Source organism: Pempheris klunzingeri, chromosome 23 (genome assembly GCF_042242105.1).
Source record: "Pempheris klunzingeri isolate RE-2024b chromosome 23, fPemKlu1.hap1, whole genome shotgun sequence".
In the NCBI taxonomy this organism is placed as follows: domain Eukaryota; kingdom Metazoa; phylum Chordata; class Actinopteri; order Acropomatiformes; family Pempheridae; genus Pempheris; species Pempheris klunzingeri.
Window position 1 is genome coordinate 15,244,356 of NC_092034.1, and position 13,404 is coordinate 15,257,759.

At 44.0% G+C, this 13,404-nt stretch overlaps 1 protein-coding gene across 1 annotated transcript in view; it reads left to right on the forward strand.

Moving 5' to 3' along the window:
* The window catches only part of tbc1d14 (TBC1 domain family, member 14), a 30,337-nt gene that overhangs the window by 700 nt on the left and 16,233 nt on the right, over positions 1-13,404 (forward strand). The window contains exons 3-4 of the mRNA XM_070854445.1: positions 2,243-2,978; positions 9,493-9,616. Of these exons, the coding sequence (XP_070710546.1) occupies positions 2,243-2,978; positions 9,493-9,616 (860 nt within the window). The remainder of the gene's footprint in view (positions 1-2,242; positions 2,979-9,492; positions 9,617-13,404) is intronic.

Consider the following 13,404-nt stretch of genomic DNA (forward strand, 5'->3'; position numbering starts at 1 on the left):
TGCGCACAAAAATAGTTAAAGTTAAAAACAGCCTTGGATATTGACACTTTACACCGCTGGTAAATCATGACACGTAGCATTTTTTAATTGATTGTATCCATTGTTCAATTCGGCATACATTTAATATACCTCAGGTGAGATAAAATGTTAACCACACTGTGTATAATCAATGACTGCTGCAGCCAGTCGTGAATTCAGTATTCATTTAAAGTAAAAAAGCAGCACACGCTCAGGTAAACTTTGAAGGGACTTTTCACTAGTTGGATTCTTCTTTGCATTCCACTCTGTGGCTGAGGAAGTGCCACTTAGAAATGTGAATTGTGTCTTAACACAAACCGAGAACCACTTTCTTATAAACCACTTGTGTTTTTGCCCACATTTCACAATTTCTGATGTTATCCCACCTGAGTTAAAAGAGAAAATGTCCTCGATGTGCCTATTTCAAACAGGGATGCCAGTCGTTCAGTAGTGCATGCTAATCGTAATAGTGAGTTTGTACAGATTCTGACATTTTCAGTGGTGATCTCTGGCTGTAGATTATTTCCACAGCGGCACAGGAACAACCTGTTGCTGTGTTTTGGGACAAAGTCTGCCAGGCTCACATGACCACCTGCAGGTCAGGGTTTAGAGCTTGGGTAAGAATCTGGCTTTGTGTGTCAACCATTTGGAAAGCATTAGGCTCTGTGTTCAGGCTGGACTTTAAGTGTATTCGTGTTTGACGGCATCCCCCAGTTGGGGAAAAAACCAAACACCTGAACGTGCAGCAGCACTCTTATGGCGCCAGTGTGCTGTAAAATGTATCTGAAGCAAGAAGGATCTGCAAAATTCATGTGTGAGCGTGTAACGGTGGGGTGGTGGGGTGCGTATGTCTCTGTCCACGAGAGCCAGCAGCACTATTAGTGCAGCCTGAGAGCTTAGACACACTAGCTTTAGCTTAACTTCCCAGCTGGTGTTAAAGCATGATGCAGCCCTGCTGGGGCCCTGTTCACATTACAGTGCAGACTCCAGTTACAGCCTGGTTACAGTGGGGTTACTTTGCTCCTTTCAAGGCTTCTTCACGCCTCTCTGGTGCCCCGCTCAATTAGAGGAAGCATTTGAGTGATTGTATTTATTAGAGCTGCCACTGTCAATTTGCGATTGTCTTTTTAAAAACTGATGAGATATCCAGAAAATTTGTGAAAAATGCAATCAGAGTCGGGGCTGGATTAACCGTCTAGGTGGCTCTGGGTCCCTGCTGAGCCCCACCTTCTCCCCACATTCTCTGTATTATGTCTGAAGTACTTAGTACTTGATAAAGCACACGTTTAATTAGGAATCTGCACCATGTAAGTACAAGATTATCTGATACAGCGAAGGGCTTTGATCCTAACTGTAACTCAGAGGAGCACCTATTAGTGCATAATAGTGTCACCTGCTTTTATGCGTAGAGCATTACCGAACAAAACAATTACTCAAATGACCATAAACTAATTAGCAGATGCTGAACCCCTCTGGTCCCACATTACCTGGTTGGTAATTAGCCTTGATCACAATGCCTCAGAGCCCAGGGGGACGCCTCGGAGACACTTGTCCTCTCAAATCAACGGGCCACAAGCCAATGATCCAAAACTGAGAAACGCAGCATAGATATGGTTGATAAATGACCTAATAAACAATCCATCAGTAATATATATTGTAGATACATTTTTTTTAAATAAAAGTTAAAATAAAATAACTATGGTGACAGAAGAAAAGCATGGAAACATAAAATCGCACAAAACGTGATAAAATACCTTAAAATACATAGCTGGCTCCAGAAATAAAGGTACTGGTGAGTGGTAAAAAGTTGGTATTTTTCACCAAAATGCATAATTGAGGCCTAACAAATGAAATGTCTCCTCTGTCCAGAAAACATTTGGAAATCTGATTTAAAAAAAAAAAAAAAACGATTTTCAAAGCTTCATTGTTTGCATCTGTTAGCTGCTAGCAGTTTTCTCCTTCCTGGCTACATTTCTTTGTCTGACATGCTTCCAATTTATGAACCAGGACGGCCCTCGGCGTCCTCTGGAACAATTACTTTTAGTTGTTCCAGAGGACAAAACCTTTAGGTGTGACCGCTTTTAGTTTTCATGCCTCGAGCCGTTGCCTTTAACACAAACTGAAAGTCCTCTTCTTCCGCCAGGCTTTGGATTAGACGGTTTTATGGCAATTATTTTATTGTATTTCTTGTATTTATTTGTTTGTATTTAACATTGTGTTGAAGGTGTGTCTGGAGGAGCCATAGTTGAGAACGGCTGTGTAGTGAAAGACCCGACCAACCACCACTGCCATGACCCCAGCACGACCCCGCACAGCGAGCCCGTCCTGCCGTCCTGCACCCCCATCTACTACAGCAGCCCCCAGAAAAGCTTCTCAGACCTGACCCAGGACAGCAACAGCTTGTCCTCCCAGGACTCCGGCATCCCAACTCTGGAGATCAACCCCCCAGAGCCCATCCTCCACGGCCACCAACGCCCAGGCCTCATCCTGGACTCCAGGCACGGCTCTCCTGCCACCTTACCTTTGCATGATGACCCCGCTGACGGCAACGCCATCCGCAAATCCTCCACCTTTCCCCGCAGCGGCTTCGACTCCATCCGCCTCTTCAGCCCCGCCCTCAGATTGTCCGCCACCGCGGGGATGAGTGTCGGGGGCGGAGCCTTAAACCGCAGCGACGACATCTCTGTGTGCAGCGTGTCCAGCATGAGCACCGAGCTGTCGGTCTCCAATGAAGACATCTTGGATTTCACCGTCACCTCCGACTCCAGCGCCATTGTTACCCTGGAGACGGATGACGGGGGTGCCGCTCACTTCTCAGACGTGACGCTGTCGTCGTCGCCGCCGGGACATCCCAGAGACTTCTGGAGCCCTGTAAGACCACATCCGGGGTCAGGTGGCCCGCAGCAGGAAGAGGATGGCAGGCAAAAGAAACTGGGGCCTCTCGCAAGCTTACTCAACAAGTAAGTTCAGATCTGGTTCAGAATATCAGTCTCTAAAATACAAAATGTATCTGAAATGGTTATGGAGGGGTTAAAGTAACGTGTTAGCACTTATGGTAACAAGCTGATGTTTGTTGGGAGGAAAAAGGATCACATTTTAAAGATTCAAATAAAAAATTGTCTTATAAAACAAAATGAATAAAAGAATGTAAGCAAAAAATATGATACTTAAAAAGATATCATGTGGGCCTGAAGAGAGATAAGGCCTAAACTGTCCCCCTTTGTTTTAATGGGAAATTGAGTGTGTAGCCTATGAAGAAGGAGCATTGTAGGCAGCCTCGTTGAGCTAATTACGCCTCTCATCTCACACTCTTTGTTGGAGGCCTTATTGGAGCCGTACAGAAGTAGGCATTGCTCAAGTCGCTTTACAAACCTTGCTTAGCCAAGACACCACCTCTCACCCCTGCCCCCGGCACTCTTGCGTACTACAGCTCACCCCCGTTGTGACCCTCTCTCGTGCTTAACATGGCACAACATTAGTGAAGTATGCTTTTAAGGCTCTGCACTGTTCTCGCTGCAGTATCGCTTCAGCGAACCGGCTCAAAGCAAGGACAAGAAGACAAATAAGAACAACACATGAACACACCAATAAAAGCTGGCTGACAAAAGCCAGGGGTTTCATGCTTTCAAAGAAATACGGTCACACCTGCAGACATCACGTCCCAGTACCCCAAATCCCACCATCTGCATCTAAACTGCGAAGAAACCATCCAGCACCGCCGATTAAGCTAAGAGTTACTGACTGGATTATAAAGGATATTGTGATGCTGTTGCATGTAAAGTGTTACTTCCTTATTCAGTAGGTGTGTGTGACTGAGGGTGCGGCGTTCCTTTCTCTTAAACAGATGTGTGTATATTGCAGAGCAGCTGGGGGGAGGGGAGCGGTGTTGTAACTTTCTGATAATGATGATAGTGATTACTTTATGTTTTTTGTCATCAGCCTCACAGTGTTTATATGAACCTGAACCTCAAACACGACGACCCATTGACATGCCTTGAGTGGCCGCTGGATCCTTTGTTAGCGGTTTACGTTTACCCACAAAGACCCCTCTTATAGTGTTCGTTTGCATTTCAGCCAAGTTAGGTTGATGCTCCTTGAAGTGGTTCTAAAGTTGGTTTCACACTCACTGACTCTGATACCATTTAACCACTAGAAAACCATCAGCCTGGCCTTTTGTTCCCTGCTTTGCCACATTCCACTGTCTGCTGAGGAGTTCCCCTTTAATGAACGGGGAAGGGAATTTTATATCACCCACTCCAACTTCTTTTCTTTTTTCAGCCAGGCTGCTGGTAGACAATTCTTTTCACAGCTGTAACCTGACACCTGCTGTGTTGTTTTGTGACGCCCGTGTGTGTGTGTGTGTGTGTGTGTGTGTGTGTGTGTGTGTGTGTGTGTGTGTGTGTGTGTGTGTGTGTGTGTGTGTGTGTGTGTGTGTGTGTGTGTGTGTGTGTGTGTGTGTGTGTGTGTGTGTGTGTGTGTGTGTGTGTGTGTGTGTGTGTGTGTGTGTGTGTGTGTGTGTGTGTGTGTGTGTGATTGGACGAGGCTCAAGGTTTTTCTTCAAGGTTGTAAGACCTGCAGAGTGCTTTAAAAGTTGTAATAAAAACCTTTTAGTACAAGCAGTACAGAGCTGGATCATGAATTAAATAAAGAAGTATTAATAGGATTATTACATATTACTTCCATAAATGAACATAATCAATAAAATATCCATTTAATAATCGATGTCATGCAGTAAAATTCCATTTTGGAGTAGAGCTGTACTGGAATAGAATTTGCGGGCTGATACTGAGCCAGTCCGGCTCACTGGTGCTGTGGCTCTGCTGACGATGCTGTCGGCTGCTCAGTTGGTAATTTCACCACTTTGGTCCAGACTGAAAAGCTCAATAACTATCGGATGGATATCCAGGAAAGTATTTACAGGCCACTGTTCTGTCTCTCACTATTGATTCCAGTGGCTTTTCTAGGTAAGAAGATGTCTGAGAAGGTGTCCCTGGTCCCTCACACAGACCTCAACTGTTGTCTTTGCACTGATTGATTTTAGATTGAATCAGTTAGATTTAGTGTGATATATCTAGCATTGAATGGTAGTACCTCCCTTTCCCTTTACTATTCTGTCCTCCTATCTCTCTCTCTCTGTTATCCCTCCTCCCTCACATGGAGAAGTTACTCATTCCCTCAGCTGCCTTCGCACTCCTTCTCACACCCATTCCTCCCCTCCCATTTGTTAAGGCAGGCCTCTCTCTGCCTGCTCCTCCACAGTCTCACTCTGCCTCAGCACAGTGGCTGTGTGGGACTTTTTTCCTCTAAAACTGTGGCAGTTAGGAGCCTGAATATTGACTGAAGGAGTGCTTTGACTTCGTCAGGAGTTTTGCTTCTCCTTAATTTACCCTTAACTTCTTTGAAAATTCAACCTCCAGTGGGTGTTTTTCTGGACTTTGATTCAGTGCTTTGTGGTGACAGCAGGATGGCAGCCCCATCACTTCTTCTGTACATCGACAGGTATGATGACATAAAAACTTTGTTTTGTGGTGGACATGGTGTTGATTTCTGTGTATATTTATATGCAAGCAAGCAACAGACTTAAAAGCCACATCCTTCCTTTTGTGCTATGGGACTAAATGCACACTGGTGTTTGGATTCAGTGTGTTTGACAGCTCGGAGCGACTTTACACCCTGCCCACGTGTCTTTTATGATGGGGGGGAACTTGATGTACTCTGCTTTCACTCATCTTGTACCAGCTTGTTTGGTATTTCCATGCCAGATATCCTCACTGTTAGTTGAAGCGTACGAACCACTGGGAGACCTTATCCCCTTATTTGTGCACACTAAACTGAACACAAGCGCAGTGACATCCTCATATTCTTGGGAGACTTTGCCACAAACCAGTGCAGTGCAAAGCCTCCGCTTGAATTCAACGTACGAACAAGCACCTCTGCCAGCCCCCTTGGATTTTCTAGCTGTTCCACTTGAGCACTCGACCATGGCCACAAGCATTCAGCTGTCACGTTGAGGCACATTGGGCCTGGATTGAATGCGAAACGTGTTCCAGCTCTGTGGACGTTTGTTTGGTGGCATTAATGAACGCTTGATGATCTGAACGTGTACATTAAATCTAGAGTTGACGGTGTTGAAAGTGGAGACTGAGAGCCAGGCTTTGCTTTGTAAAGGTGCTGCTCAGTCGGCCTCTGCCCTTCGATCTATGCATCATTGTTTTATGGTGGCTCCTGGGGTTACTCAGGTTCATCACGCCCCACGTTTAAAAGGCTGGTTACAGTTATTTTTCCGCTCAGCTTGGCTCTGCTTTGGTGATATTCTTGGATGATCTGCATTTTTTTACTAAAAGGAATCTGTTTATGTAAACTCTGACTTTTTCCTGTACAGGTCATGAATACTCCACTGGTTGAGCTTGAACATTTGCTATTATTGTTTGACCAAGAAGAAGTCTTTACACAAGGCTTTCAGCTGCCTCCCATGGTCTTCTTCAGCAAATCTAGTCTGCTCAGTTGTCATTATGCGACCTAAGTATCAAACCTTGGTCACATTATAGCAGGTTATAATAAGAGCATGATTGTGTCTAAACACTCAAGTCCATGAGAGGTATAGTTGAATGCTCTAATAAGATAATAACAATTCTTTCACTGGTCAAACTCTTAATATTATTAGCCCCTCTCTTTAGATCAGGTTGTAATCTTCTTCACTCTCCCTTTACTTCTTTATGACCTGAAAGCTGATGTTTCCTCCTTTGTGTTTTCTGTGGGTGGAGTTGGGTTGCGTTGTTTACAGCAGATATTCTCGTACTCAAATGGCAGCTCCCATTAGCAGCTCTACGCAGACTGTAAAATGTTGCTCCGCGGTGTCAGATGCCTTATGTCTTTCAGGATTTTTCTATTATCTTTCTCAGAAAAGAAGGGTGGTGACAAAGCTGCCGGCTCCGTTCAGTGCAGTTCTGAAACCAGCTGAAGAACACAAGTCTAAATGTCACTGATAGAACACCTCTGACTGCGTGTTGGACTGCGTTCACAATCTGTCCAGACATAACGTGAACGTCATTCAACTTCTTCATTAAACCCTTAAATCAACCACAGAATGAGGAAATGCCTCCCACTGCTTGCATTATCTCTGTGCACCACAGTATCGGTAAGCAGAGTGGAAAATATGCAGGACTGACGAGAAACGGGAGTGAGGTGTTACTACTGGAGAGTAAATAACAGGAAAGGTGCTATAAGGCCTCGTAGTCTGACTGCAGACCCCTTCGGTGGAATTTAAACCTAGATTTTGTCAGGGTTAGGTATGACTTGTCACCGGTCACTTACAGTATGAAATGGTTTGGGATCGATTTCAGGTTGCCGTGGGAAACTGATATATAAAGAGAAACTGATGTCTTCACATACAGTGGCGGTCTGGTTAATGTGTATCTGTGGTTACTTGCCTAAGTCATCATGGCGGACTGCGAATGACTAGTCAGGATGTTTGACTTTGACCAGTCACACATGAAGTGACTCTAGTGTTTGTGTTTTGTCAGCCGTCGCTTCAATCAGTAACCTACAGCTCCTTTATATCACCCTGATACCCCTGATATCAGGAAGAACTATCTGTTTACACTGTGCTGGGTGGCTGTAAAAGTTGTTAGATTGAGCTGTTTTGCGTGACAGCAGTGGTGTTACTATTTATAACCACATGTAAGTTGTTTTTTTTTTTTTCTCCCCTTCATCTCTCATGACTTTGTTGAGTTGTTACCCTCTGTTATAACCCTGAAGGGGATGCATCTTGGAGGCAGTGTTGCACATTTAAATCTGCTTCATTAAGCATCATTGAGCTCCATTAATGCATTCTTTAATTGTATTAAAATAGAAACAGTAATTTTAGAGGGACAGGGCTTTTTCATTGTTTTATGATGGTTGTATATGACTGAAAGTCTCTCTGGCTCAGAGTGCATGAAGTCACCTGCAGTTTCTCTGCAGCACTTTGGCCAAAATGGTCACAGCCTGGTGCTCTGTTGGAGCAGATAGTCCCACAGTAAGTAGTTTGACTGGTGCATCGTGGAGCCCTGGTCTCAGCATTGAACAGTACAGAATTCTAAACCAATGAGTTGTTAAAATTTCATATTTAGTTATGAAACCTTCCTTAAAGCCGACTACAATCATTTTTACATGTGAAAGTGAACCGGTGATGCTCTTCATTTCCATTTTTTGTCAAGACTCGATCTTCTCTGTCCTGACTCTATGTATCTTTTCTATCGTTATCCTACGCCATCACTGCTATGGCTGTCAGTATGGGAAAGGATGTACTGAGCATGGGAAATTAGGTTTTCAGCAGTTATTAACGGGAGTTGGTAGTAATGGGTTACAGGTGCTTTTATTCTTGAGTACATTTTTGAGCGAGTAATCTACTTTTGATTTTTCTACATTTGCCATTTACCTTCATTACAACTAGTCCGCTGTAAATGCAGGGATTGACACTGGCATTACATTAAGTTTTTTTTTTTTCTCAAATGGTAATTTTAACTTTAACTTGAGAGAGCACAGCAGGCCACATGTCTGTCTTGTGAATGAAGCCTGCAGCCAGTAGCCATATCTGCTCCGTGTTTGGCTGCGTGTGACCTGTCATCACCACCCTGGAGGCGACCCTGAGTGGTCTGGGCAGGTCATGTAACAGTCAGCAGGTAAAAGGTCCGATTGATGCATGCAGTCAGACCTCCTCTCCACCTCTCCGGGGTTCTCTAGGATTGGGACAAGCGGCATCGACTCAAGCTGTTTAGCGCTAAGGCTTTCTAATGTTAAATATAGCAAATGTTTCCTATTGATCAATTAAGCAGTTGCCAAGGTGAACTGCCTCTGGATGAGGGTCAGCCTAGAAAAACAGCTCTTTGATGTCACAGCGCTTTGCTTTGCCTGTTATTCACATGGTCAGGTCAGGAGAGGCTTTTTATTTCACCACTTTAGTCATGTCTTTTCACAGCTTGCCTCTATTCAGGCTTTTAATTAAAGGCCTCTCTAACAGCTCTGCGACAGCCCTGCACCGATGGATATCTGGTCCACAGAACACGGTTGAAGAGTTTGCATGTAGTGTGTAAACAGCAGGTGATGAGGAACATTCAGGCGGGTTTTACTGTTGAATGCAGACAGTCCTTTGAAGTATTCATATTCCTAGACCCTTTTAGCAGCTGATGTGGTTGATCATGGAGACATGTAGCGTGCTGGTGTCTCCAAATGCTGCTCTGTAACAGCTTCTATGTCGAGTTTTATTATAGTCATTCGACACGTCATTGCCAGCTGCGCTTTCTGTTCTTCAGTCCACAGGTTCTCAGTAGTGAGCCGGAGCAGTGGCGAGGAAACACACACACACACACACACACACACACACACACAGTGCAGCTCTGGGCCCTTCAGTGAAGAAGACAGTAATCCACCTTTTTGCTCTATGGCTTAATGACCTGATAAATTTACACCCCCCTTCCTCCGCTTTTCCCTCAGGAGCCTGTTTGCCAGGAGGGTGAAGGACAGTCGTCCGGTGGAGCCGAGGGATCCAGGGTGGAAGCTGTTTGGGAAAGTCCCACCACGGGAGGGCCCTGCCAAGGACCCTAAGAGAATACAAAAGGTAGAGGCTTCATTTTGGGAATCGCAGCATTATCACATGATAAATGAAGACCAGGCAAAAGATCAGAACACAAACCTGGTCTGATTACTCTGAAACCATCCTATCACTTTCTCCGATTTTCTTCAGTCCGATTTTAAAAGCAGCAATATATCGGCCAGACGCTGCTCCCTCAAGCATCCTGTGTCCTGGTTGTTTATACGGCAACATCTGAAGCTCTGCACAGTGGGGTTGTGTGTTCTATTCCAGATATTCATCACATGAATCAACAATAGGTTTGTTTGTTTCGCAGACCATTTGTTTGGTTTTCTGTGTATTTTGTTCTGCCCTTACTTTACTTGAACAGAGGAGTTGTCTCCTCTGAGCAGAAGATCTCCTCTGACCGTAAACACAGACTATGAAGACCTTTTTTTTTTTTTTTCAACCTGAGAAATTACTTCAAAGTATTAATTATGAGATGGGGTGATCTAAGTTCCTCATATATAAAAAGCAATCTACTTAATAACATTTGAACAAAGTCAGCTCTTTCATTCACATATTTACGGTTCAGCCATCCTTGAAAACAAGACCCCTGCATGTATGATATGAATTTGGTTAATCTGACCTCGGTGCAGCCTGTCAGCTGTGGTTTAAGTTTCTGCAGTTGGTCCTGCGAACTGAGGCCAAATGTACAGCTGTCTGACACACATGTTTAGATAACGCACTATTTAATCTATTTCATTAAACTGAAGTTTTATTCAACCACAGATATTGAATATGTGTATTGATATCAAGATTTCAAGTGTAGCTGACTTCAGCATGGGTTTTGAATCCTCCATTGAAAATGCACTGCAGAACAGCTGTTGTTTAAAGACTGATGCAATAATGCCTTTCAGCAGAGCTTATCACCGTGCAGTGGGACAATTAAAGACCAGCAAGTACGCCAACATCATGACTCCCTTTCAGGACGGATGACATAACAACTGACAGCTCTGTTATGTTGTGTTATCACTGTGGACCAGAGTCCGTCTCTGTTGTGCTCTTGAATCCCAGGAGCATCGGCAACAGCTAAACAGCAACGCTGACATTAAGTGACTTTGGTTGTTTTAGCTATTTTTAGAACGCCACATGACGAAAAGCAGTCACTGTTTTTTTTTTTTTTTTTCCAGCAGTTCTTAGAATCATAATAGAAAGGACAGGGCTGGATGTTGACCTGACAGATGTTGGACCTGAAGCATTAATGTGGAGTATATAGAGGTGGCGTGCAGGAAGTTTCAGAAGCATGTCTATTCAAATACATTGAACTACTTTTTGTAATAAGCTTTCTTTGAGTCATATAAGGGTAAAGATTCTATATGTAGTGGGTAGCCAATAGTTCAACTACAGTTCCCAGAAGACTTGGGCAGTGTTGCTATTTTCAGAGTGATGTAGTGTTGCTTGTACTAGTAAGCTACCTACTGTCAGTGGAAATAATTACTTGATATACAAAACAAAGCAGCCAAAATACAACGAAAAGATCCCCGCATCTACTTTGTACAAGCTAAATCAGATTACTACCCACCGATGGCTTTGTTTTTAACCTGTCACTAAGTTTTACTGTTGCTCTGTGCACTCTAAGCCCAGCGTGACCGTAATGTGCTACGAGCATGTGATGCCGTGCTCGTGTCGCTCAGCAATCTGAAATTCAAAATGTCAAGGTCTCTGAGAGCAGCCTGTTAGATAGCCAGCTGACCACTTAGAATTTCCCACTGCCATTCAGAGGGCCGACAGGAAAGTGTCTGTGGCCCAATTAAAGAGCACGACAGCTCTCTGCTGGTGAAATAAACCAAAGAACAACATGGCAGCTTGTAATTAGAGCCTGCGGAAACCTGTTATTGTGCCGCCATTTAGCCGGTGTCTCACACCAGGGAAGTAGCACTCTCCTCTGTGCTCTTTGTGCTGCTGAAGCCTGGATGAAAGGCCTGTTAATGTGCAGTTCCTACAGTTTGTATATCAGCCCTTTTAACATGTCACACATTGGCCTCAAATAGCTTGTTATGTTGACTGTCTTGTTGTGTTGGTTAGAAATTACACCCGAAGGGCTGAAATGCTGCCTCTTGCACAAGTGCAGGTGCTCACACAAAGGCTAGTGTACACACCCACATGTGTTTAATATCTTAAGTCTACCTCATTCGTGGTTGTAACCTTATATTGGACCTCAGGAATCAGTTAACAAGGCTAGGCTTTCAAGCTTTTGTCTTGCCGCTGACGCTGCTGTTCAAAGGCGGGGTCAGTAAACTGTGTGTGTGTGTGTGTGTGTGTGTGGGGACATGCTTTATTTGCTGGGGTTATTGTTCATCTGCTACAAGACACACCGTGAGCCATTTCCACCACTGTGAATCAAGTTTTGTTGCTGTGAGTCAGGGGACTTGGTGCTGCTTCATATCTGAAGTCTGGTCACAGTGAATTGCTGCCTGCTGAAGAAAGTAATGGCTCCGTATCCTGCTGAGCCTCTAAATCACATTGTGTGGTAGCCCAGGCACGTCTGAGCTACTGGGATGAGGGAGTGAGGCTGAATTAAAATTGGACAATATTCCCAGCAGAGGTTTTAACTTAAGTAATTTAAAGCCCTTCTAGACTTTAATAAATGAGGGATATAAAAGCTGTAACGGATAGCTGTGCATAAATTGGGCCGAAGCGGGTGTGCTGATATTCAGTATCTTTAGATTATTTTAATACCATTGAGTGTTTTATCCAAAAAATAAATGTTCTGGTCAGGATGAAAACATTTCAATTACACCATCATGGGACACTAAAAGTCCTGTAAAGATTCTTGATGATGTTGAAGGATCAATGGAATCTGATTTGTTGTAACAAATCATAATCGTCATCACATCACAGCCGGTTTTAAAAAACTGAAACATTCACAGGTGGTGGCACGTGACAGGGAAAACCAGCATAGTGTGTCAGACGCTCAGAAGGCTTTCAGTCAGCACCGTGACACCACCGCTGCCAGTTACTGTAGGTCGGAGGCTCAGTGACTCATTAAGGGAAGGTGTTGATTCAGAAATTATGTTGTTTCCTGCTGGGAAGTGTTGAAAAAATGCATTGGAATGATGCTACTGGTACTTTTACGCTTTGGCCTGCATGATGGTAAAAATTAAATTGGCTCCCACCTGATAAAGCTGGGCTTTTAGTGCTATAGTAGCAACATCATCATACTGAAACCATGGAAACGTCTTTGGTTTCAGTTTCTGATCTGCAGCTATAGAAAGTTCGTTCACCGCAAAACTTTTACTCTGTTGACTTGTCTCTGGTTGACAGCTCGATCACTTAGGAGTGAGCAGTATGACTACAGTCAGTCACATTAAATGTAATTTTGTATTGTGATACCGATATACATATTGGGGAATCTACAGTACTTACAAAACTGTGTATAGGTAACATAAGAAGAAAAATAAGAAATGCTTTCGACTAATCTAGCGAGAAAAATACCTGACAAATCAAGTTTAATTCATCACGAGTGCAGAAATCCAATCTGACCATAAAGAAGTAACGTTGTGCACAGTAGCCAAACAGACCAATATCAACAGCGAGGATCCTCCAGTAAGCAGTGGAAGAATTCTCTCTGAGCGCTAGATTTTGTAACTTGTTCGGGCACTTGAGCTGCAGCTACTCGTTCAGTCCCGACTGGATTAGGACGGCAGAAGGCTGAGCGGCTGGAACCTGATCCATTACTCTGGGGTTGATCAGAACGGCTGTCAGGGCACAGCAGAGCACAGAGCTCCTCTCAGTGCAGAAATGGTGACTAATAACACATGGCGGTGCTGATT